At 43.0% G+C, this 27683-nt stretch overlaps 1 protein-coding gene across 2 annotated transcripts in view; it reads right to left on the reverse strand.

Annotated features, from left to right (window-relative positions):
- The window catches only part of LOC115108055 (E3 ubiquitin-protein ligase RNF13), an 86552-nt gene that overhangs the window by 1072 nt on the left and 57797 nt on the right, over positions 1-27683 (reverse strand). For both annotated transcript variants that reach the window (XM_029631973.2, XM_029631972.2), the window contains exons 6-9: positions 26975-27065; positions 26135-26240; positions 23575-23668; positions 1519-1599 (exon numbers count right to left, since the gene is read on the reverse strand). In XM_029631973.2, coding sequence (XP_029487833.1) covers positions 1519-1599; positions 23575-23668; positions 26135-26240; positions 26975-27065 — 372 coding nt within the window. The remainder of the gene's footprint in view (positions 1-1518; positions 1600-23574; positions 23669-26134; positions 26241-26974; positions 27066-27683) is intronic.

Genomic DNA, 27683 nt, shown 5'->3' on the forward strand with positions numbered 1-27683 from the left:
GGCTGTCTCCCACTGAGACATTTTATACTACATTGCCAAAAGTATGTGGACACCTGCTCATTCCAAAATCATGGGCATTAATATGGAGTTAGTCCCCCCTTTGCTGCCTCCACTATTTCCACTAGATGTTGGAAAACATTGCTGTGGGGACTTGCTTCCATTTAGCCATGCACATTAGTGAGGTTGGGCACTGATGTTGGGCGATTATGCCTGGCTCGAAGTCGGCGTTCCAATTAATCCCAAAGGTGTACGATGGGGTAGAGGTCAGAGCTCTGTGCAGGCCAGTCAAGTTCTTCCACAACAATATCGACAAAACATTTCTGTATGGACCTTGCTTTGTGCACATGGGGATTGTCATGCTGAAACAGGATAGGGCCTTACCCAAACTGTTGCTACCAAGTAGTAAGCACAGTATGCTGTAGCGTTAAGATTTCTCTTCACTGGAACTAATGGGCCTAGCCCAAACCATGAAAAACAGGCCAAGACCATTATTCCTCCTCCACAAAACTTTATAGTTGGCACTATGCATTAGGGCAGGTAGCGTTCTCCTGGCAGCCGCCAAACCCAGATTCGTCTGTTGGACTGCCAGATGGTGAAGCATGATTCCTCACTCCAGAAAACACTGCTCCTCACTCTAGAGAACGCGTTTCCACAGCTCCAGAGTCCAATTGCGGTGAACTTTACACCACTCCAGCCGAAGCTTGGCATTGCGCATGGTGATCTTAGGCTTGTGTGTGGCTGCTCGGCCATGGAAACCCATTTAATGAAGCTCCCGATGAACAGTTCTTGTGTAGACGTTGCTTCTAGAGGCAGTTTGGAACTTGGTAGTGAGTGTTGCAACTTTAGGACAGACAAATTTTATGCGCTTCAGCACTCGGCGGTCCTGTTCTGTGAGCTTGTGTGGCCTACCATTTGCGGCTGAGCCGTTGTTGCTCCTAGAGACATTTCCACTTCACAATAACAGCACTTACAGTTGACCGGGGCAGCTCTAGCAAGGCAGAAATTTGAAGAACATACTTGTTAGAAAGGTGGCATTCTATGACGATGCCACATTGAAAGTCACTGAGCTCTTCAGTAAGGCCATTTTACTGCCAATGTTTGTCTATGGAGATTGCATGGCTGTGTGCTTGATTTTATACACCTGTCAGCAATGGGTGTGGATGAAATAGCTGAATCCACTCATTTGAATGGGTGTTCACATACTTTTGTGTATCTAGAGCAGTGTTTCCCAACTCTAGTCTTCCAACAGCACACATTTTTTTTTGTAGCCCTGGACAAAAACACCCGATTCAACTCATTGAGGACTTAGTGATTAGTTGACTCATTTAAATTAGGTGTGCTTGTCTGGGGCTACAACAAAAATGTGTACTTTTGGGGGTACTTGAGGACTAGAGTTGGAAAACACTGATCTAGAGGACTGCAGTAGAGGAGCACAGGTGGCAAGTCGATGGGTTTAGGGTAGTAGGTTGTTGTGTGTGTGTCAGGAGGGGGTAGAGGGCATGGCAGGCCAAGCCTCACCGTGAGAGCAGGGCAGGACCCGGAGCTTGTCTCCCTCCTCGTACTCATCCAGGCATATGGCACACACATCGTAGGCGTCCCCTAGGTACAAAAGAAACACGGTTCAATGGTAGAACAAAATACAGAAAAGTCCTCTTAATAAAGACATTTTAATTTACTCAATTGTGTAGCCCGTATTTATTTAAATGACGAGCTGAGTCAAACTACTGTCAGTATTCACCCCCTTGGCATTTTTCATATTTTGTTGCATTACAACCTGTAATTTAAATTTCATTTCATGTAATGGACATACACAAAATAGTCCAAATTGGTGAAACAAATTAAAAGTGGTGTATGTATATGTATTCACCCCTTTTGCTATGAAGCCCCTAAATAAGATCTGGTGCAACCAATTACCTTCACAACTCACATAATTATTTAAATAATGTCCACCTGTGTGCAATCTAAGTGTCACATGAAAGGCCCCAGAATCTGCAACACCATTAAGCGAGGGGCACCAACAAGCAAGTGGCACCATGAAGACCAAGGAGCTCTCTAAACAGGTCAGGGACAAAGTTGTTGTGGAGAAGTACAGATCAGGGTTGGGTTATAAAAAAAATATCAGAACTTTGAACATCCCACGGAGCACCAATAAATCGATCCTATTAAAAAATGGAAAGAATATGGCACCACAACAAACCTGCCAAGAGAGGGCCACCCTTAAAAAATAAAAGAGAGTCGCACACTCTAGGAGCTCAGATGCAAAAATATTTATGTCCAATGTTTCGACAGACAAGCTGTCTTCATCAGGGTATAATGATAAACACTGTGGGATGACTCATTTATATAGTGTCAAAAGACACACACAGGTGTCTGTAATCATGGCTGGGTGTGGCCTGATATCATTGGTTAATTCTCATACAAAAAACATAAATGGATAGCGTATGATCATAGATCAAATTTGGCTACATAAGCCTACAAACATTTACAATAGCAAAATCACAAGAATGGCTTCAGATCAAAGTCTACGTTGAGACCGAAGGGAGCAAGGGTCCTTAAATTAAAGATCCAGGCAGCCTCTCGTTTTAACAATCAATTGTCGAGGTCACCCCCTCTCTAAGGGAGGCATGACATGTTCGATGCCAATATAACGTAGAGACGAAATCGAGTGGTTTTTCTTCCAAAAAGTGGGCCGCAACTGGGTAAGTCGAGTTTTTGCACCTAATGGTGTTACGATGCTCCGAGATACGTACTTTTAATTCGCTCTTTGTTTTACCCACATCATTTTTACCAGAAGGTCAAGTTATAAGATAAATAACTGCCTTAGTGGAGCACGTGATAACACCTTTGATTGGGGTCTGTTTCCCTGTTTGGGGGTGTTTGAAGGATCTACATTTATAAGTGCCATTGCATTGACCACAGCCATTACATTTGTAGTTTCCATCCAGTAGGGGTGCAAATAGATGTTGTGCAGCGATATCTTGGGGTGGTAAATCAGAGTTTACCAATTGATCACTGAGGTTTCTGCCCCGCGAGAATACGACCAAGGGAAGGTCCGAAAACACATTACCGATACTATCATCGGATCTTAGAATGTGCCAATGTTTGTGAACGATTCCCTTAATTTGTTCCGAGCACTTTGAATAGTGGGTAGTTAGAATGCAAGAATGCTTATTTTTGCGAGACTGACCTTGAAAAAGGTTATGTTTTGTTTTGAATTTTCTCAATGCCAGTATTAATCTGACCATTTTTATACCCCCTCTCCTTGAATTTTCTTTGCATCTCAGCCATATTTCTTTCGAAATCTGATTGTTTTTTTACAAATTCTTTTGATTCGATAGAATTGGCTGTAGGGCAAACTTTTTTTCAAGGGAAGTGGATGACCACTATCAGCCCTCAACTAAATGTTACGATTAGTAGGTTTCCTGTAAAGATCAGTTTATAGAACATTATCTTCACACAAGATCAAAAGATCAAGAAAACTGATTTGACGTGTATCAGATTGAGAGAGGGCAACCCACCAAAACTCATAGACCAGGCAAGGAGGGCATTAATCAGATAGGCAACAAAGAGACCAAAGATAACCCTGAAGGAGCTGCAAAGCTCCACAGCGGAGATTGGAGTATCTGTCGATAGGACCACTTTAAGCCGTACACTCCACAGAGCTGGGCTTTAAAGAAGAGTGGCCAGAAAAACATATGGAAGGAGGTAATCTGGTTAGATGAGACTAAAATGTAGCTTTTTGGCAATCAAGGAAAACGCTATGTCTGGCGTAAACCCAACACCTCTCATCACTCCGAGAACACCATCCCCACAGTGAAGAGTGGTGGTGGCAGCATCATGCTGTGGGGATGTTTTTCATCAGCAGGGACTGGGAAACTGGTCAGAATTTAAGGAATGATGAATGCCGCTAAATACAGGGAAATTCTTGAGGGAAACCTGTTTCAGTCTTCAAGAGATTTGAGACTGGGACGGAGGTTCACCTTCCAGCAGGACAATGACCCTAAGCATACTGCTAAAGCAACACTTGAGTGGTTGAAGGGGAAACATTTAAATGTCTTGGAATGGCCTAGTCAAAGCCCAGACCTCAATCCAATTGAGAATCTGTGGTATGACTTAAAGATTGCTGTACACCAGCGGAACCCATCCAACTTGAAGGAGCTGGAGCAGTTTTGCCTCGAAGAATGGGCAAAAATCAGTGGCTAGATGTGCCAAGCTTATAGAGACTTGCAGCTGTAATTGCTGCAAAAGGTGGGTGAATAGTTATGCACGCTCAAGTTCTGTTTTTTTGTCTTGTTTGTTTCACAATAAAAAACATTTAGCATCTTCAAAGTGGTAGGCATGTTATGTAAATCAAATGATACAACCCCCCCAAAAATCAAATTTAATTCCAGGTTGTCAGGCAACAAAATAGGAAAAGTGCCAAGGGGGTGAATACTTTTGTAAGCCACTGTACATCCGCTTTCAAGTCATTTCCCTACATTTGTTTCGGACTAAGTTCTCACTCTTTCTAAAATTCCACTCCAAGCACATTCCCGCCATGTATGTGGCTACCAAACTGGGCCAAACCTTAACTGACTTGCCTAGTTAAATAAAGGTAAAAAAACAAACAAATGCACTCCCTTTCAAATTCCACAGCATTCTTTTTTGCCCCTTCCCTTGTGGGGAGGACGAGGTGCTGTGCTGTGGAGGGTGCCGGATATGTGGGCCAGTGTTTATTTAAGCTTTAAATGAGCATGTTTTGCTGCTCCTCAGTACCCGTGCCAGGATTGCATGTAACCGTATAAGGATGGGGAGTCATGTCCACCCCCCCATCACTAAAGTCACAGACTCAATCTCTCCCTGTTTTTTACTTTTCTCTGCCCCTCTCTCTTTCCTCTGTCCCGTGCTCTCTTTTTCTCAGACTGTCTTTGTTGCCTGTCTCCAACTTTCTTTTTTCTCTCTGTCTGTCATTGTCACTTCTTGTCTTTATCCATTTCTCCCTCTCTCTCCTCCTCTCTCTGTCCGAACTTGAACCCAGTGCTGGACAGGGGGAGCATTTATAAAGGCATGGCTCCAGCACAAACTCAGAAAATGCTGAACTGTGGCACTGGGCTGTTCTCAGTGAAGTTGAGCACTAAGCAGAAAAATACTTTGACACCACAAACTCAAAGGGTGTGTACACTGCTAAGTAAGACATACGGAATAGCACAAAGGCACATTCACTAACAGTGACATCTAAGACCTGTTCCTCACTTGTCCTGAGAAGTTCTCCAGTATAACTCAATTTAACAACCTGATATAGCCAAGTAAGCAAAAACACAAGTACCATACACTACATGACCAAAGGTATGTGGACACCTGCTCGTCGAACATCTCATTCCAAAATCATGGCATTAATATGGAGTTGGTCCATCCTTTGCTGCTATAACAGCCTCCACTCTTCTGGGAACGCTTTTCACTAGATGTTGGAAACATTGCTGCAGGGGACTTGCTTCCATTCAGCCACAAGAGCATTAGTGAGGTCGGACACTGATTTTGAGCGATTAAGCCTGGCTCGCAGTCGGCTTTCCAATTCATCCCAAAGGTGTTTGATGGAGTTGAGGTCATGACTCTGCGCAGGCCAGTCAAGTTCTTCTACAGCAATCTTGACAAACCATTTCTGTATGGAGCTCGCTTTGTGCACTGGGGCATTGTCATTCTGAAACAGGGAAGGGCCTTCCCCAAACTGTTGCCACAAAGTTGGAAGACCAGAATTGTCTAGAATGTCATTGTATGTTGTCGCATTAAGATCATGAAAAATAGCCCCAGACCATTATTCCTTCTCCACCAAACTGTACAGTTGGCACTATGCATTGGGGCAGGTATCTGATTTGTCGTTTCCACTGCTCCAGAGTCCAATGGCGGCAAGCTTTACACCACTCCAGCCGACGCTTGGCATCACGCATGGTGATCTTAGGCTTGTGTGCGGCTGCTCGGCCATGGAAACCCAGTTCTTGTGCTGATGTTGCTTCCAGAGGCAGTTTGAAACTCGGTAGTGTGTGCTGCAACCGAGGACAGACGATTTTTATGTTCTACGTGCTTCAGCACTCGGGGGTCCCGCTGTGAGCTTGTACCACATCGCAGCTGAACCGTTGTTGCTCCTAGATGTTTCCACTTCACAATAACAGCACTTACAGTTGTCCAGGGCAGCACTAGTAGAGCAGAAATTTTACAGACTGACTTATTGGAAAAGTGTCATCCTATGACGGTGCCATTTTGAAAGTCACTGAGCACTTGTTTGTCTATGGAGATTGCATGGCGGAGTGCTCAATTTTATACACCTGTCAGTAACGAGTGTGGCTGAAATAGCAGAATCCACTAATTTGAAGGGGGTGTCCACATGCATATATCATTTTTTAAACTTGTGTTCTTTACTATTCCATTGAGATTATTAATGAACCTTTTCCGTTCTTAATTTTCTGATTTCTAAATTACATTACTACGAGAGCCTTATTAGATTTTGTAATCTTTCAGTCAAATGCCCATATCAAGCAGTTCAAGTTTTTTTGTGTTTGTTGGTCAGAGAGAAGCACGGCAGCAGAATTCTCTGGTTGAGCAGAATTCACGGTCTGGTCATCTCTTTTCATGAAAGCATGGAATTAAACTACTCAGGCTGATCAAAGGAGCTGGTGTGGGCACATTAATCACTAACTCCATTTCCTGGAACTTTCTACTGGGCAAAGTTAGTAATGACATTACTAATTACCTCACATACATCACGTCAACAAATGTCGGAACACACCATGCATGACCATGTCATCCGAGAATGAAAAAACTGTTCTTACACAGCAGCATAAAACTAATTATTGAAGAATTTTCATCCAACCTTCAACCATGTTTGTAAGATTCTATCTTTAGACAATAATGTTAATCAAACTCTATACGGTTTGATTGGCTGGTTATTATCCCATTATCGCTGATTGCGAGAGACTCTTTTCAACACTACCCTTATCTGACATCGTTGTTGAAGTGGCCCCTAAGGGCCTTTGGGGACCAGTAGTTTAAAAAGAGCCAGAATGTCAATGAATTGCTACAGTCAGCCAGCCAGCATTCCTGGATCTCAGGAGGAATCACGCTCCCTTACTAAACTAATCAGAGCGAGGAGACAAGAGTGTGTGTGATGCGCACAGATCTGCACAGCTACCTACAGCTAGAGCCAACATGGCTGTGGTAAGGCTACTTGCTGTGATCTGTGACGAGAAGGGACTGTATCACAATACTCCTGCCTCACTGTTCACACAGTGTCAGAGCCTCCGCAGCTGCTTTCACTCTGTGTGAGTGTGTGTGTACTCAGCCCAGGGCTGGAACAGAGCAGAGGGAGGAGCACACACAGTGACTCATCAGTCGGAGAGCCCTGGGGAGAGACGGGAGGGCAGGGGTCAGAGGGAGAGCCCGGTCCATCTCATAAACGGGGCGATGGGGTACCATCTTAGGTTCAGTGGTTTTAGAGGGTGAACTGGAGCAAGGGAAAATTAATCTCCCTGGCTTCCTCTGTTTCTCTCTTTCTCTGGAACTGCTGGTTTTGAGGTTTCTGTGTCTGCTCTCCGTCTGGTGGCGAAACCACACACACAGCTGGGCCCCTCAGTCTTAACCAGAGCCAGAAAGCCAGACAAAAAGCGCACAGCCACATGGTAAGCTTACAGTTCATTCGGGAAGTATTCAGACCCCTTCCACTTTTCCACTTTTTGTTACGTTACAGCCGTATTCTAAAATGGATTCAATCGTTTTTCTTCCCTCATCAATCTACATACAATACCCCATATTGACTAAGCAAAAATAGTAACAAAATGTGGAAAAGGTCAAGGTGTCTGAATACTTTCCGAATGCACTGTATATGAGGCTAACTTCATATGGATTATGCAAGGGCTAGCAACAAGGCTGCAACAAAGTCAAAAACATAATTCCACTTTGACATTATGGGCTATTGTTTGTAACACAACAAAATGTGGAAAAAGTCAAAGGTTGTGAATACTTTCTGAAGGCACGGTAATACTCCTCAGACTGGTATTGTGTGCTAATTACGCTGCTATTGTACATTGCATTGAGATAGGTACTCTAAGCCTATTCAGACCCCCCCCCCCCTTCCTGCCAAATTCCTCATTAGCGCTGCAGGCTAGAAGCACCACACCTCAACACACAGACAATACGGTAGGCCGGCTAATCAGCTAGCATCTCCCCCATGTCATCCCCCTGCCCAGAGAAGCCTGCATCGCTCAATTAAGGGAATGAATACACGCTTTATTCACACCACCAGAGATATAATTGCATCAGCACACACTGCACTCCTCTGGGATTAGCCTAGAGTTGTGACGAGTCCATAAAACCAAGCCTAGAATGACAGGGAAAACAACTAAAAGGCCTAGTGCGCTAACACTACAATGTGATACCATTAGATTAGCATTAGCATCGCTAACACTGCTGATAATAACACAACTAACCTACAGCCAGAGGACATAGAGGCCAGTGTAGAGAGAAGTTGCTTCTAATTGTCTGTGACTTGTAGGCACTTCTGGGAGATGATGCGATTAAACCATTGTGGCGCATGGTTCCCATCTTCGTGTAACATTTTTCAGTGGGCACAGACTGGTTCCAATCCAAAGCCCTTAGTGACAGGCCTTCTCTTTCAATTGTCCACGCACATATGTAGACAAGCACACACAGTGCCAGTGAAGACCAGGCATCCACTTACTGTAGGTTCAGTTAAAAACCAGACTCAGCATCAGGTTTAGCTGAGGATGGTGACTAAGGGCACCATTCCTTACACACATACACTGACCCCTGGTTACGGGCACCCTGCCCAAACACAGCCCGCCGGGAGAATAGACAAGTGGAAGAGAGTGAGGTCATGGAGAAAGGGAAGCAGCAGACAGAAGCACTCAGCTTTGCCTTGCTGCGGTCACACAGTGGTGTTAGAGACAGCTAAAAATACCCTGGGCTGGAGAACGTGAGCTCTGAGTTCTGCATAAAAGGTATAAAAAGAGGTCCGTTCGTGTTGGCACACTGTAAACAATTAGCGCAGAACGAGTCCAACGAGTGATCTAAAAGGTGGCTCCGTGATTCACGCTTGTCATCGCCCACCCCATGTAGAGAGATGTATGGGACGGCTGCAAGACTCGGCCTCGGACGAGTGTGTATCTGGGATGCCATTCCATCCCGGAACACAGCACTGTCAGCCTAGCTATCCAGCTACCTCACCTTCCATGTTGAAATGGCGCCAAGCCATATTAGGATCAACTAACAAGGTTTGGTATACTCCCCCTCAGGCCTAACAGGCCAATCAAAAAGCAAGGAAACACTCAGATCATTGCTTTAAATGATAAATTGTCCAATCTCGGTCATTGACTACACTTCCTCCCCTTACCTACCAGTACTTATTCACTCTCCATAAGACGGCGAGGTACAGGCCTTCCGGACTCCCCACAGGCCTATTCCACGCAATGCAAGCAGAGATCCGGTGTGCAGGGCTTAAAGGGTGATTAGGTAGAGCTTTGGTGTCCCGCTTGGTATCGCCAAACAGTCTGACAGAGCCATCATCCTGACCAACCTGCCCTCTAAATACACCTCTGCTGTCTTCAACCAGGATCTCAGCAATCACTGCCTCATTGCCTTGGGTCCGCTGTCAAACGACCACCCCTCATCACTGTCAAACGCTCCCTAAAACACGTCAGCGAGCAGGCCTTTCTAATCGACCTGGCCCGGGTATCCTGGATAGCTGATGTTCTGAAAGAGCTGCAAAATCTGGACCCCGACAAATCAGCTGGGCTAAACAATCTGGACCCTTTCTTTCTAAAAAATTATCCGCCATAATTGTTGCAACCCCTATTACTAGCCTGTTCAACCTCCCTTTCGTATCATCTGAGATACCTAAAGATTGGAAAGCTGCCGCGGTCATCCCCCTCTTCAAAGGGGGAGACACTCTAGACCTATATCTATCCTACCCTTGCCTTTCTAAAACCTTCGAAAGCCAAGTTAAGAAACAGATCACTGACCATTTCGAATCCCACCGTACCTTCTCCGATATGCAATCTGGTTTCAGAGCTGGTCATGGGTGCACCTCAGCCACGCTCAAGGTCCTAAATGATATCATAACCACCATCGATAAAATACAACACTGTGCAGCTGTCTTCATCAACCTGGCCAAGGCTTTTGACTCTGTTAATCACCGCATTCTTATTGGCAGACTCAACAGCCTTGGTTTCTCAAATGACTGCCTCGCCTGGTTCACCAACTACTTCTCAGATAGAGTTCCGCGTGTAAAATCGGAGGGCCTGTTGTCCGGACCTCTGGCAGTCTCTATGGGGGTGCCACAGGGTTCAATTCTCGGGCCGACTCTTTTCTCTGTATCCATCAATGATGTCTCTCTTGCTACTGGTGATTCTCTGATCCACCATTCTGTATACTTCTGGCCCCAGACGAGCTTCAATGCCATACAATACTACTTCCGTGGCCTCCAACTGTTCTTAAAAGCAAGTAAAACTAAATGCATGCTCTTCAACCGATCGCTGCCCGCACACGCCCGTCTAGCATCACTACTCTGGACGGTTCTGACTTAGAATATGTGGACAACTACAAACACCTAGGTGTCTGGTTAGACTGTAAACTCTCCTTCCAGACTCACATTAAGCATCTCCAATCCAAAATTAAATCTAAAATCGGCTCCCTATTTCACCACAAAGCGTCCTTCACCCATGCTGCCAAACATATCCTCGTAAAGCTGACTATCTTACCGATCCTTAACTTCGGCGATGTCATTTACAAAATAGCCTCCAACACTCTACTCAGCAAATTGGATGTAGTCTATCACAGTGCCATCCGCTTTGTCACCAAAGCCCCATATACTACCCACCACTGCGACCTGTATGCTCGTTGGCTGGTCTTCGCTTCATATTCATCGCCAAACCCACTGGCTCCAGGTCATCTATAAGTCTTTGCTTAGTAAAGCGCTGCCTTATCTACATTTACATTTACATTTAAGTCATTTAGCAGACGCTCTTATCCAGAGCGACTTACAAATTGGTGCGTTCACCTTAAGACATCCAGTGGAACAGCCACTTTACAATAGTGCATCTAAATCTTTTAAGGGGGGGGGGGGTGAGAAGGATTACTTTATCCTATCCTAGGTATTCCTGAAAGAGGTGGGGTTTCAGGTGTCTCCGGAAGGTGGTGATTGACTCCGCTGTCCTGGCGTCGTGAGGGAGTTTGTTCCACCATTGGGGGGCCAGAGCAGCGAACAGTTTTGACTGGGCTGCGCGGGAACTGTACTTCCTCAGTGGTAGGGAGGCGAGCAGGCCAGAGGTGGATGAACGCAGTGCCCTTGTTTGGGTGTAGGGCCTGATCAGAGCCTGGAGGTACTGAGGTGCCGTTCCCCTCACAGCTCCGTAGGCAAGCACCATGGTCTTGTAGCGGATGCGAGCTTCAACTGGAAGCCAGTGGAATCTCAGTTATCTCAGCTCACTGGTCACCATAGCATGTCAGTGCCCTCCGCAAGGATCACAAAATCATTTTAGACCCAAGCCACCCCCTGTACCCGGACTTTGAACTACTCCCCCCTGGACGCAGGTATAAGGCACCCCTCAGCAGGAAAAACAGAACTAGACAATAATTTGTGCCAGGTGTGATATCCCTTCTAAATAGCTCGGGCTCATGTTCCTATCGACTCAGTAAGGCCAGCAGGCTAGTCTTTAAAAAAATATATATATATTGGTATGTAACTGTTATGAAAGTTGTAGTGTCAATTTTGTTTTGTATTTAAACGGCACTTTAAACGTGTACATGACACTGCAACAACATTTCCCCATGGGGACAATAAAGTAAGTAAGTAAGTAAGTTGCATTGCTCTTAAACGCGAGTAAAACCAAATGCATGCTTTTCAACCGATCGCTGCCTGCACCCGCATGCCCGACTAGCATCACCACCCTGGATGGTTCCGACCTTGAATATGTGGACATCTATAAGTACCTAGGTGTCTGGCTAGACTGCAAACTCTCCTTCCAGACTCACATCAAACATCTCCAATCGAAAATCAAATCAAGAGTCGGCTTTCTATTCCGCAACAAAGCCTCCTTCACTCACGCCGCCAAGCTTACCCTAGTAAAACTGACTATCCTACCGATCCTCGATTTCGGCGATGTCATCTACAAAATGGCTTCCAACACTCTACTCAGCAAACTGGATGCAGTCTATCACAGTGCCATCCGTTTTGTCACCAAAGCACCTTATACCACCCACCACTGCGACTTGTATGCTCTAGTCGGCTGGCCCTCGCTACATATTCGTCGCCAGACCCACTGGCTCCAGGTCATCTACAAGTCCATGCTAGGTAAAGCTCCGCCTTATCTCAGTTCACTGGTCACGATGGCAACACCCATCCGTAGCACACGCTCCAGCAGGTGTATCTCACTGATCATCCCTAAAGCCAACACCTCATTTGGCCGCCTTTCGTTCCAGTACTCTGCTGCCTGTGACTGGAACGAACTGCAAAAATCGCTGAAGTTGGAGACTTTTATCTCCCTCACCAACTTCAAACATCAGCTATCCGAGCAGCTAACCGATCGCTGCAGCTGTACATAGTCTATTGGTAAATAGCCCACCCATTTTCACCTACCTCATCCCCATACTGTTTTTATACTGTTTTTTTTATTTATTTATTTACTTTTCTGCTCTTTTGCACACCAATATCTCTACCTGTACATGACCATCTGATCATTTATCACCCCAGTGTTAATCTGCAAAATTGTATTATTCGCCTACCTCCTCATGCCTTTTGCACACATTGTATATAGACTGCCCATTTTTTTTCTACTGTGTTATTGACTTGTTAATTGCTTACTCCATGTGTAACTCTGTGTTGTCTGTTCACACTGCTATGCTTTATCTTGGCCAGGTCGCAGTTGCAAATGAGAACTTGTTCTCAACTAGCCTACCTGGTTAAATAAAGGTGAAATAAATAAAAAATAAAAAAAGTAAGTAAGTAAGTAAGTAAGTAAGTAAGTATCTCCTCATTGGCCGCCTTTCCTTCCAGTTATCTGCTGCCAATGACTGGAACGAATTGCCAAAAAAATCACTGAAGCTGGAGTCTTAGATCTCCCTCACTAACTTCAAGCATCAGCTGTCAGAGCAGCTTACTGATCATTGCATCTGTAAATAGCCCACCCAACTACCTTATCCCCATATTGTTATTTATTTTTATGCTCCTTTGCTTCCCAGTATCTCTACTTGCACATTCATCTTCTGCACATCTATCCCTCCAGTGTTTAATTGCTAAATTGTAATTATTTTGCCAATATGGCCTATTTATTGCCTTACCTCCTTAATCTTACGACATCTGCACACACTGTATGTAGATTTTTCTATTGTGTTATTGGCTGTACGTTTGTTTATCCCATGTGTAACTCTGTGCTGGTTAAATAAAGGTGAAATAAAAATAAATAAAAAGAGCAAGCAGGAACACAGAGGGATGGAGTTACGTTGCAGCCGTATTCTACAATGGATTAAATATTTTTTCCCCTCAATCTACACACAATCCCCTTTACTGACAAAGCAAAAACAGGTTTATAAAATTTCTATGCAAATTTATAACAAATAAAAAACTGAAATATCACATTTACATAAGTATTCAGACCCTTTACTCAGTACTTTGTTTAAGCACTGTTGGCAGCGATTACAGCCTTGAGTCTTCTTGGGTATGACGCTACAAGCTTGGCACACCTGTAGTTGGTGAGTTTCTCCCATTCTTCTCTGGAGATCCTCTCAAGCTCTGTCAGGTTGAATGGGAAGCGTCGCTGCACAGCAATTTTCAGGTCTCTCCAGAGATGTTCATTCGGGTTCAAGTCCGGGCTCTGGCTGGGCCACTCAAGGACATTCAGAGACTTGTCCTGAAGCCACTCGTGCATTGTCTTGGCTGTGTGCTTAGAGTTGTTGTCCTGATGGAAGGTAAAACATTCGCCCCAGTCTGAGGTCCTGAGCGCTCTGGTAAGGGGTTTTATCAAGGATCTCTCTGTACTTTGCTACGTTCATCTTTCCCTCGATCCTGACTAGTCTCGCAGTCCCTGCCGCTGAAAAACATCTCCACAGCATGATGCTGCCACCACCATGCTTAGCCGTAGGGATGGTGCCAGGTTTCCTCCAGATGTGACGCTTGGCATTCGGGCCAAAGAGTTGAGTCTTGGTTTCATCAGACCAGAGAATCTTGTTTCTCATGATCTGAGAGTCCTTTAGGTGCATTTTTGGCAAACTCCAAGCGGGCTGTTATGTGCCTTTTACTGAGGAGTGGCTTCTGTCTGGCCACTCTACCATAAAGGCCTGATTGGTGGAGTGCTACAGAGATGGTTGTCCTTCTGGAAGGTTCTTCCATCTCCACAGAGGAACTCCGGAGCTCTGTCAGTGTGACCATCTGGTTCTTGGTTACCTCCCTGACCACGGCTGTCCAGTTTGGCCGGACAGCCAGCTCTAGGAAGAGTCTTGGAGGTTCCAAATGAATTCTATTTAAGAATGATGGAGGTCACTATGTTCTTTGGGATCTTCAATGCGGCAGACATTTTTTGGTACCCTTCCCTAGATCTGTGCCTCGACATAATCCTGTCTCGGAGCACTACGTACAATTCCTTCGACCTCATGGCTTGGTTTTTGCTCTGACATGCACTGTCAACTGTGAGACCTTATATAGACAGGTGTGTGCCTTTCCAAATCATGTCCAGTCACTTAAATTTACCACAGCTGGACTCCAATCAAGTTGTAGAAACATCTCAAGGATGATCAATGGAAACAGGATGCACTTGAGCTCAATTTCGAGTCTAATAGCAAAGGGTCTGAATACTTATGTAAATAAGGTATCTGTTTTAAAAATTGTCTAAAACCCAGTTTTCACTTTGTCATTATGGGGTATTGTGTGTAGATTGATGAGGGAAGAAAATGATGTAAAGAATTTTAGAATAAGGCTGTGGCAAAAGGGAAGGGGTCTGAATTCTTTCCGAATGCACTGTATATCAAACATTTTTCAAAAGTACTTAAAGATCCATTATTAGCATGTTTTAACCACTCCTATAAAATGGTACTATCAGTATCTCAGCAAGAAGGTCTGATTTCACTATTACTGAAACAGGACCCATGTGCTAAGTATGAAGATCCAGTCCAACTAAAAAACTGGAGGCCCCTTTACACTTCAGTGTTGTGATGCAAAATCCTAGCAAAATGCATAGCACATAGAATTAAAAAGGTGTTGTTGGAGATAATTCATCCTGATCAGACATGTTTTTTACATGGATGATACATTGGAGATAATATAAGACAAATACTGGAAACAATAGAACACCATGAAAAATTGAGAAACCAGAGCTGTGTTTTCGAATACCCATACTGACATTTCAGACCGTTTCGCTCTCGGAGAGCACACTGGACGCTCGAGCCGAGGAGTATGGTTGATTTACAGTAGGGCTGCCTTACAACGGCAGTCAAGCACCGAAGCTAATGTTGGCTAGCATGCTAGCTACTTCCAGACACAAATGAGACCACTCTGACCATTTTACTCGCCCTAGCAGAGCTGGTTAGGCAGTTTTCATGTTATCCAGAGCGTTGGTGACTGTAACTGTGCTGCTGAATTGTGGGTTTTTTCTAACGTTTACTGGCACCAGCCATATTCAACAGGTTAAATTAAATGAATTATTCTGCGCTCTGGTACACTCAGAGAGAGTGCTTTGAAATCGGAGTATATAGCCAGAGCGAATTTACAAAAGCACCAGCATGTACATTGAGAACGCACAACGACTATACAATTTAGCTAAGCTCGGAATGACGGGAATAATCAAGTCAATAAACATTTGGTAGTTAGTTAGCCTATAGTTAATATACTGGCAAATTGGATGTATAAGTAGCCAACTAACGTTAGGGAGCTAGCTAACATACCGGTACATACTGTTGTAATGATATGCTATGTGGTTCATAAGGACAGTGTAGCTAACAAATTGTCAGCCAACATAACATGTAAGGTAACTTATTTGAAAAGTCATTACTTTATTACACTGCTCAACATTTTCTAAACATTTGTCATAATTAGTTAAAGCAATGAAATTCTATCCGATCTTGTTGGACTTCGGCTGCATATTTTCCGCCATTTTCTTCAAATCTGAAAAAGATGAAGCCATGCCCATTTCCTGAAGAATTGCATTATGGGCCCTATGTACGGAAAGAGTGTCCTCTGTGTGTATACTTCATATTTTGTTAAATTTAGTACGACATCTGGAACTTTTGGCATACTAACTATATCATACTATGACCAAAAAGCATGCTATATACTCAATTTACGCCACAAATAGTACGGTTAGTATGAGGATTCGAACACAGCTCAGGTCTGGTATTCATAGTAGATTTTGAAAAGGCAAGAATTGATATATTCAGGGATGCAAACTAGTCACCTTTCGGCGAAATTCATCGTTTTGAATCCAAAATAGGTGACCTACGTGATTCGTGTAGATCCGACGAGAAAAGTTTGGGCGGGGAGACTACTGGCTGTATGCGAACTAGTGATGTGCATTTGGAGCAATACTGGCTGTATCCAAGGCTCAGCCAAATCGTTCACATAACAGAATGCAGCATGAGACTGAAGAGAGAAGAGAATGGCTAGTTACAGCATCAGCGTGTGCTCTGGAAAGACAGCGGGAGAGTTGAAAGGCAGTTTACCAGTTAACTTACAGCAGCGCGTCCCCTGAACGATATCGAAGAGTTAGGTGATAAGCCTGACCACGGAAACTGGGGTGAGCTAGCTAACGTTACAACATCAGATGAGCTAACGTTAGTAACCTAACCAATTCGTTATAATATTAACTGGTAACGTTATACGACTCCTTGCCATTCCTCAAGTTTTCACTTTACAGTGTGTGGTTAACTTTCAGAATGAGAGAATTAGGTGAAAATGAGACGTTGCTTTTAACAAGTGTAGCTGGAGCAGGTCCTGGCTTAAGCTGGGTGCCACTAGGTGAAAGGAGCACCACACACTTTCCCTCTTTCTCACTTTTTCAATACAGTGGATACAAAAGGGTTACGTTAGGTGTACTCGCTGCCTGAAAGAGCAATTATGCCAACAAAGGGTATCATGCTCTGCTGGCACATTGTAGAACAGATGTCCACAGGCAGAAAGTGTACAATGCAGTGTAGCCCAAAGATATTGCTTTTGTTGTGTTGAACTTGACAGTAACAAGTGTGTGAGTGAGAGGGGATTATTACATTTTTTACTCAATAAAACGTTATTTTTTTGCACACATGTAGCCTTGTACACTTGATCAATGTCTACTATAGTGGCCACTATAATGATTATATTTCTACTTAAGATATTTTCTTCCCAAGTGCAATATTTAGATGTGTGTGGTAAAAAGTGTTCTATTATAAAGGCTGTCACATGGCTAACTGCAATATTAGTGAATAGTTTTTTTCTCTAGGCTTGAGTGTCATTTAGTAAAGCCTAGGCAACAAATAACATTGGAATGCTTTCTTTACATTTGTTTAGCTGTGAGTTAGGTTCATATTAACCACTTTTTATTTACAGACAGAGACTGATCATTTATATCAAATTCTTTGTTTAATTAGTTAAAACCTGCTTTTCCCCTTGGAGGGATTTTTATTTTTACATGTTTCAGTGCAAAAAAAATATGCCACCTTTTTTGGCCCTCACCAGTTTTCACCCCTGTATATAAATGTCTGGAATCTCTTATACAATGGCTTAAAGTTATGTATAGTAACCCCAGGTGTAAAATAATAAATAATGTCTACTTCTCAGAAAGTAATAAACTGTCGAGGAGTAAAACAAGGTTGTCCACTGTCGGCATATCTATTTATTATGGCCATCGGAATGTTAGCTATTAAAATCAGATCCAACAATATAGAGGGGCTAGAAATCCAGGGCTTAAAAACCAAGGTGTCATAGTACGCTGATGACTGAAGTTTCCTCTTAAATCTGCAATATTGTTCCGTGATCAGCCTTATAGATGATCTAGATCATTTTTCTTACCTCGGCCAAATAGATTTCAACTCAGTTTTTCACAATTCCTGACATTTAATCCTAGTAAAAATTCCCTGTCTTAGGTCAGTTAGGATCACCACTTTATTTTAAGAATGTGAAATGTCAGAATAATAGTAGAGAGAATTATTTATTTCAGCTTTTATTTCTTTCATCACATTCCCAGAAGTTTACATACACTCAATTAGCATTTGGTAGCATTGCCTTTAAATTGTTTAACTTGGGTCAAATGTTTTGGGTAGCCTTCCACAAGCTTCCCACAATAAGTTGGGTGAATTTTGGCCCATTCCTCCTGACAGAGCTGGTGTAACTGCGTCAGGCTAGTAGGCCTCCTTGCTCGCACACGCTTTTTCAGTTCTGCCCACAAATGTTCTATACGGGGGGGGGGGGGGGGATAGAATAAACAAAAACACTCAAAGATATTGGTTATGCTACGTATTCCAAACTGTGTCAGACATGCGTGTGTCCTGTTCTGTACTATTCAGCAAGAGTGTGGGGTGCCATTAGGTGTCTTAAAAATGAACATGTCCATAGCAGAGCAGTACGTTACTTTTCAGGTGTACACAAGTTTGCACCTGTTCTTGCAATAACTGGGGACATGGGCTGGGAACCCTGTGAGGTGAGATGGAAGGCATGTATGGTGAGACTTTGGAATAGACTGTGGGATATGACAACTACCAGAATAGCTAGTAAAGTTTTTCAATGGGATCTATCCATAGCCTGGGCAACTGAAATGTCTGACCTTTTTCAACAGTCTAACTGTGAACATCTGTACGAAAAACCAAATTAAGGGAGACATAGATATGATTAAAAAACAACTGTTGATGCAATATGACAAAAAATGAGTGGAGGAGATTAATCATAAATCCAAATTGAGAACCTTTTGTTTGATTAAGGGTGACTTTTTGTGTGAGATATATTATGTATTACCTATCTAAAAACCATAGATTGCTATGTGCACAGGTAAGATCAGGGATATTGCCTCTGCGTATTGAAACAGGGCGGTACTGTGGTGAAGTAGAATTATGTAATTATTGTGACCTCGAAGAAATAGAGAATGAAACTCATTTTATCCTCTATTGCCCTTTCTATCATGATATCCGCTTGCTCTTGTTCCAGAAAGCCCACCAGATATACCCTGGCATTATGTGGCTGAGTGATGAGGAGAAATTGAAATGTTTTTTTTTGTCCATTATGTATTTCTGTTCGCAGAATATTTAGATAAAGCCTGGAATAAAGGAAAAGGGGCTACCTATAATTAAATTGTAAAAATATTTAGCGTCGATGTGTATATTTAGCGACTGTCTGTACAGTGAGGCAAAAAAGTATTTAGTCAGCCACCAATTGTGCAAGTTCTCCCACTTTAAAAAGATGAGAGGCCTGTAATTCTTGGTGGAAAATAAGTATTTGGTCAATAACAAAAGTTTATGTCAATACTTTGTTATATACCCTTTGTTGGCAATGACAGAGGTCAAACGTTTTCTGAAAGTCTTCACAAGGTTTTACACACACTGTTGCTGGTATTTTGGCCCATTCCTCCATGCAGATCTCCTCTAGAGCAGTGATGTTTTGGGGCTGTTGCTGGGCAACATGGACTTTCAACTCCCTCCAAAGATTTTCTATGGGGTTGAGATCTGGAGACTGGCTAGGCCACTCCAGGACCTTGAAATGCTTCTTACGAAGCCACTCCTTCGTTGCCCGGGCGGTGTGTTTGGGATCATTGTCATGCTGAAAGACCCAGCCACGTTTCATCTTCAATGCCCTTGCTGATGGAAGGAGGTTTTCACTCAAAATCTCAGGATACATGGCCCCATTCATTCTTTCCTTTACACAGATCAGTCGTCCTGGTCCCTTTGCAGAAAAACAGCCCCAAAGCATGATGTTTCCACCCCCATGCTTCACAGTAGGTATGGTGTTCTTTGGATGCAACTCAGCATTCTTTGTCCTCCAAACACAACGAGTTTAGTTTTTACCAAAAAGTTATATTTTGGTTTCATCTGACCATATGACATTCTCCCAATCTTCTTCTGGATTATCCAAATGCTCTCTAGCAAACTTCAGACGGGCCTGGACATGTACTGGCTTAAGCAGGGGGACACGTCTGGCACTGCAGGATTTGAGTCCCTGGCGGCGTAGTGTGTTACTGATGGTAGGCTTTGTTACTTTGGTCCCAGCGCTCTGCAGGTCATTCACTAGGTCCCCCCGTGTGGTTCTGGGATTTTTGCTCACCGTTCTTGTGATCATTTTGACCCCACGGGGTGAGATCTTGCGTGGAGCCCCAGATCGAGGGAGATTATCAGTGGTCTTGTATGTCTTCCATTTCCTAATAATTGCTCCCACAGTTGATTTCTTCAAACCAAGCTGCTTACCTATTGCAGATTCAGTCTTCCCAGCCTGGTGCAGGTCTACAATTTTGTTTCTGGTGTCCTTTGACAGCTCTTTGGTCTTGGCCATAGTGGAGTTTGGAGTGTGACTGTTTGAGGTTGTGGACAGGTGTCTTTTATACTGATAACAAGTTCAAACAGGTGCCATTAATACAGGTAACGTGTGGAGGACAGAGGAGCCTCTTAAAGAAGAAGTTACAGGTCTGTGAGAGCCAGAAATCTTGCTTGTTTGTAGGTGACCAAATACTTATTTTCCACCATAATTTGCAAATAAATTAATTAAAAAGCCTACAATGTGATTTTCTGGATTTTTTTTCTCATTTTGTCTGTCAAAGTTGAAATGTACCCATGATGAAAATTACAGGCCTCTCATCTTTTTAAGTGGGAGAACTTGCACAATTGGTGGCTGACTAAATACTTTTTTGCCCCACTGTATGTATGTATACTATTTTACTGCTCTAGGAATGTAATTATTGTTTGGATAACCTTATTTACTATTATGTATAGATTTATTTTTTCACTCTTTATGTGATGCGCAATGCAGAGAACACCGGAAGAAGAATGATCATTTAATTACCATTGTAAATTATTGTAATGTTTGTTTATGTGTTAATTAATCCCATAAGGGATGGGTTGCCAATTGGCGATTTGACACAAAAATAAAATGTCATGAAATTCATTCATTAAACAGGTGTGCCTTGTTCATTTGTGGAATTTCTTTCCTTCTTAATGCGTTTGAGCCAATCAGGTGTGTTGTGACAAGGTAGGGACCAAGTCCATATTGTGGCAAGAACAGCTCAAATAAGCAAAGAGAAACAGTAGTCCATCATTACTTGAAGACATGAAGGTCAGTTAATCGGGAAAATTTCAAGAACTTTGAAAGTTTATTCAAGTGCAGTCGCAAAAACCGCACTGGGATGACACACAGAGTTCAAGTAACAGACACATCTCAACATCAACTGTTCAGAGGAGACTGCGTGAATCAGGCCTTCATGGTTGAATTGCTGCAAAGAAATCCCTACTAAAGGACACCAATAAGAAAAAGAGACTTGCTTGGGTAAAGAAACACGGTGGACATCTGTCCTTTAGTCTGATGAGTCCAAATTTGAGATATTTGGTTCCAACCGCTGTGTCTTTGTGAGACACAGAGTAGGTGAACGGATGATATCCGCATGTGTGGTTCCCACCGTGAAGCATGGAGGAGGATATGTGATGGTGTGTGTTGGTGTTTGCTGGTGACACTGTCTGTGATTTATTTTCAATTCAAGGCACACCTAACCAGCATAGCTACCACAGCATTCTGCAGTAATATGCCATCCCATCTGGTTTGCGCTTAGTGGGGCTATCATTTGTTTTTCAACAGGACAATGACCCAACACACCTCCAGGCTGTGTAAGGGCTATTTGACCAAGAAGGAGAGTGATGGAGTGCTGCATCAGATGACCTGGCCTCCACAATCACCCGACCTCAAACAAATTGAGATGGTTTGGGATGAATTGGACCGCAGAGTGAAGTAAAAGCAGCCAACAAGTGCTCAGTATATGTGGGAAATCCTTCAAGACTGTTGGAAAAGCATTCCAGGTGAAGCTGGTTGAGAGAATTCCAAGAGAGTGCAAAGCTGTCATAAAGGCAAAGGGTGGCTTTGAAGAATCTATTTAGATTATTTTAAAAAACACTTTTTGGGTTACTACATGATTCTGTATATGTTATGTCATAGTTTTGATGTCTTCACAATTATTCTTCAATGTAGAAAATAGTAAAAATAAAGAAAAACCCTTGAATAAGTAGGTGTGTCCAAACTTTTGACTGTAACAGTATGTGTTTGGATGTCAAGTAACTATACTCATGCCATGTAACTACTGTGAAGAAAAGTGAGAAGTGCCATGTATGTAAAAATGTGTGTAACGTGTGTAACAAAAAAAGAAAAAGCTGTAAAAACAACATATATTTTTGTCCTCAGAAGAGGAGGCTGTAGTGGTTTGGCCAATAATAATACAAAATATTTTAACTGCAGCTGATGGAACCATTCCCTGAATTTATGAACTCCCTCTAATGCCTGTGGAAACTGTCAGTCAGACAAGGGTTGTCGCACAGCCACTCACACACACCGTCTCACACAACCACATAGGGAGCTACTTAATATGCATCACCTAGATTCTGTCAAGATCTCCTCAGTGTCCCCTGCACAGCCGATTTTTGAACAAGGGGCTTCCTACCCCAAACCAAGCCTCTAAACTCCTTCCAAGTGTGAATACAGCCAACATTCTACTCAGGACTGACATGTGACCAGGTGCAGATGTCAGAAAAACAGTATTTGCAATGCAAAAGCAGGGCTATAAAACCTCCTGAGCTGACCGAGGGGAGAAACACAAAATGGAGAAACCCTCTTCAAGTCCATGACTTCCAATTAAGGAGTTTCAAATCGACCTCCCTCGAGGTAAACAGAATATGTATTTATATAGAGCCTTCTCATATCTGAGATAACGGCATTCTTAATCTGGGGAGCAGGCTCTGTGGAAAATCAAGCTGTATTCATCTCATTAGCTCATGGCACGAAGCGCTGGAGCAGATTGAGGTGTCATAACTCGTTCAAAATGTCACCCGCATTGTGGCCCAGTCGTATGACAAGGCATAGCGTGGCTAGACCCGGTGGAGATATACGGTCAGTTTGGACTTCTCATCTATGTCGAGGGTTAACAGTGAGCGTTTAGGGTCAACTGTTCATTGAGGACAAAGGTCGATAGATCTGTGAGTGAGTCATAATACCATTCTAAATGATCTCATACAAGGGTAAGTGTGCCTTCCGATCATAAAGCCAGGTTTCAATCTTTGTGTTGTTGACACATAGTCGGGCAAACAAACTGACACAAAACAATTTTTAGACTCTTTGTTCTCCAATGACAAATTCCAATTTACACAGATACTCCCTCAACTTGAACCCGTGTTGAAGCAACCAGCTTTGACAGTAATCCATACATTCACACTAAGTGAGGAAAACATACGGGGATACCTTACATCCCCGAACGACATTACTACAACAATACACCGATCTAAAAAAGATCAGTGTTGTCAATGCTTACGAACCAAACACAAAACTATTGGCCCATCTCACTTCTCAATGCTGATGTCAAGATAGCTTTTGTTGATAGCTATATCCCTCCCTACCTTTATTGTACTTGTGAATGGGAAGTTTCTTCAGCTGGTCCTTGCGCAGACGGCTTCTCCGAGCCCTGTGTCTGCCCTGGACAAACTTGGTGATCTGAGCGAGAAGGGAAAAGTCAAGTAAGTTGGGGAGTTGTGAGTCACTTAACCTTACCCGAAAATCCTGATGAATACCCAAACAGTTTTTTTTAACCTGGCAACGCTCTTGTACTTCAACCATGCACCCTCTTTCCAAAAGTCTGACGTCACCATTTCAATGATAGTTATTTCCGAAATAAGTATTCTCTGCAGTTAAAAAATACCTCAACCAGTACTCAAAATAATTGTATGGGCATTTAAATTAATTACATTTATCACGTTCTTGTGTCAATTCTTTGGGAAGTGGGATGATTTGGGTAACTGAGACTGCTTTTTAACTAATCAGACAAATCTAATGAGCAAGTTCTCTGTTATTTGTTGCCTAGTTAAATAAAAAATAAAATGTTTTGTTGTTGTAGCAGGCTTGATGATATCATCTTCATACACACGGGAAAATGTTGAGCGTGAAAAACACAGCAGCGTTGCAGTTCTTGACACAAACAAGTGCACCTGGCACCTACTACCATACCCCGTTCAAAGGCATATACAGTGCATTCGGAAAGTATTCAGACCCCTTGACTTTTTACGATACAACCTTATTCTAAAGTTGATTAAATAAAACATTTTCCTCATCAATCTACACACAATACCCCATAATGACAAAGCAAAAACAGGTTTTTAGACATTTTTGCAAATGTATTAAAAATAAATAACGGAAATATCACATTTACATAAGTATTCAGACCCTTTACTCAGTACTTTGTTGAAGCACCTTTGGCAGCGATTACAGCCTCAAGTCTTCTTGGGTATGATGCTGCAAAGCTTGGCACACCTGTATTTGGGGAGTTTCTCCAATTCTCTGCAGATACTCTCAAGCTCTGTCAGGTTAGATGGGGAGTGTCTCTCCAGAGATGTTCAATCAGGTTCAAGTTCAGGCTCTGGTTGGGCCACTCAAGGATATTCAGAGACTTGTCCCAAAGCCACTCCTGCTTTGGGGCTCCTGAGTGGTGCAGCAGTCTAAGGCACTGCATCTCAGTGCTAGAGGCGTAATTACAGACCCTGGTTCGATTCCAGGCTGTATCACAGCCAGCCGTGATTGGGAGTCCCATAGAGTAGCGCACAATTGGCCCTGTGTCGTCCGGGTTAGGATTTGGCCGGGGTTGTAAATAAGAATTTGTTCTTAACTGATTTGCCTAGTTAAATAAAGGTAGAATAAAATAAAAAACTGTCTTGACTGTGTGCTTAGGGTCGTTGTCCTGTTTGAACCGTCGCCCCAGTCTGAGTCCCTGAGGTTTTCATCAAGGATCTCTCTGTACTTTGCTCCGTTTATCCTTCCCTCGATCCTGACTAGTCTCCCAGTCCCTGCCGCTGAAAAACATCCCCACAGTATGATGCTGCCAGCACCATGCTTCACCGTAAGGATGGTGCCATGTTTACTCCAGACGTGACGCTTGGCATTCAGGCCAAAGAGTTCAATCTTGGTTTCATCAGACCAGAGAATCTTGTTTCTCATGGTCTGAGAGTCCTTTAGGTGCATTTTGGCAAAGTCCAAGCGGGCTGTCATTTGCCTTTTACTGAGGAGTGGCTTCCGTCTGGCCACTCTACCATCAAGGCCTGATTGGTGGAATGCTGCAGAGATGGTTACTCAGTTTGGCCGGATGGCCAGCTCTCGGAAGAGTCTTGGTGGCTCCAAACTTCTTCCATTTAAGAATGATGGAGTCCACTGTGTTCTTGGAGACCTTCAATGCTGCAAAAAAAATTTGGTACCCTTCCCCAGATCTGTACTTTGACACAATCCTGTCTTGGAGCGCTACGGACAATTCCTTCGACCTCATGGCTTGGTTTTTGCTCTGACATGCACTGTGAACTGCAGGACCTTATGTAGACAGGTGTGTGCCTTTCCAAATCATGTCCAATCAATTGAATTTACCACAGGTGGACTCCAATCAAGTTATAGAAACATCTCAAGGATGATCAATGGAAATAGGATGCACCTAAGATCCATGTCGAGTGTCATAGCAAGGGTTGAATACTTCTGTAAATAAGGTATGTCTGTTTTTTTTTTTTTTTTTTAAACTGTTTTTCACTTTGTCATTATGGGGTATTGATGAGATTTGTTTTTGTAGAATACGGCTGTAACGTAACAAAATGTGGAAAAAGTCAAGGGGTCCGAATACTTTCCGAATGCATTGTAAATCTTTTGTCTTGACCATTCATCCTCTGAATGGCACTCATGCACAATTCATGTCTCCATTGTCTCAGGGCTTGAAAATCATTCTTTAGTCTGTCTGTCTCCCCTTTATCTACACTGGTTGAAGTGGACTTAACAAGGGACAATAATAAGGGATCATAGCTTTCACATTGATTTACGTGGTCAGTCTATTTCATGGAAAGAGCCGATGGTCTTAATGTTTTGTATTCTCAGTGTACATGAATGAATGAATAAACTTTATTGACATGTTGAGAAGATAGTGCATTTGTCTACCATGAAAACGACGATGAGGATGAGGCAGATTCCCACGATGATGAGGAAGGGGATCAGGTAGTATTCCAGAGGCAGGCTGAAGTCCGGCATGAGGACCACATGACCCCTGAAAAACAACAACAACGCCATTATGGAGATTTAATTCAGTGTTTATGACTGACAATTAGATACACTCCAATAGTGACCTACAAGGAGTCCTTACGATTGGAGCGTGTCGACATGGCCCATCATCTATAGCATGTCACATGAGGCGACTTGTTTTCATTTTACACCTCATGACGTCCTGTCACAGAAGCGCCCTCCCATCTGACTAATGTAATTTCACACAGTGAAATAATGGATAAGACGTTTCTATAATAACATTTTGTGAAGAACATTGCAATATTTCCAGGCAATTGACTGGAAATGTACTATTTTGGTATGTCTGCATGCCAGGACAAAAAGAGGTACTAACCCGAATAATGTATGATTGATATCAGAGCAAAGAAAGAGGTCTGAGCATGGTGGGAAGAAAAAACAGTAATTCCCTGATTATCCACTGTTCTCTGCATATCTCTGGGAATGTGATGACAGCATGAGGCAGATCTGCTTTACGATGCCAGCACGTCAATTGAGGCCATTATGACAGAGTAATGTAGCACAATGAGAAAAATATAATTTTACGTCGTCTTTCCACTGCATTCATAGAATAAATAAACTTTTTTTTTTTTTTTAAATAACGCTGACAGATTTATAGGATTCTTAGACAGTATGGATAGAGCACGCCAGTTTGGATGTCTCCGGCTTGAATTAGCCTTGATGTTGATAGACATGGAAATTAGATCTTGGTCCGCGACTCACCCCTTGTCATATGCGTAGTCCTTTTTCAGGGAGTCGGCAGTCTCTTCGCTCACAAACACTGATGGAATGTCAATCTGCTTCAAAATATCCACTAAAAGGGAAAAGAGAAGGAAAATATATTTATACATGAGGTGGCCACATATTGATGCCCATCATAAAATCAAATCTAAACCATCATGAAATAACAACACTTTCGAAGGAAGAAATTAAGATTCGATTCACTTATCGGTGAAAGATACAAAAATAGAAAGAACGGTATGTTTGTCGAGGCACTACAGTAAAACATCTGGCATTTCTGAAATCCTTTATTTAGACAGACCATAACTATGGCGAACCACAGATCTTTAAAGCTGTTAGATTATCATCATTTTTGGGGGCAGAATTACCATTTTGGCTAATGGGCTGCTGTTACTATTCAGACACCAGCCCAAAGTAGTTTAGTAGAACGGACAATTTGCCCCTGGTGCGCTGATTTATGATTCCAATCTGCCCCTGCGTTGAGGCTGATGCCTACTTGTGCCACCATCTTATATATGATTCTGCTCATGCACGACCGTGGGCATATTGTGGGTATATTACTAGTTGGTAGGGCCCACAGAACCCCGGTGACATAAATCTCTTGGATGGCTGATAAATTAACAAATGGCTCGCTGACCAACGTTTGTAAAGAACCCATCCAAATGGATGATCCGTCCTAGGCAATTACCAG

This window comes from Oncorhynchus nerka, linkage group LG24 (genome assembly GCF_034236695.1).
Source record: "Oncorhynchus nerka isolate Pitt River linkage group LG24, Oner_Uvic_2.0, whole genome shotgun sequence".
NCBI lineage: Eukaryota > Metazoa > Chordata > Actinopteri > Salmoniformes > Salmonidae > Oncorhynchus > Oncorhynchus nerka.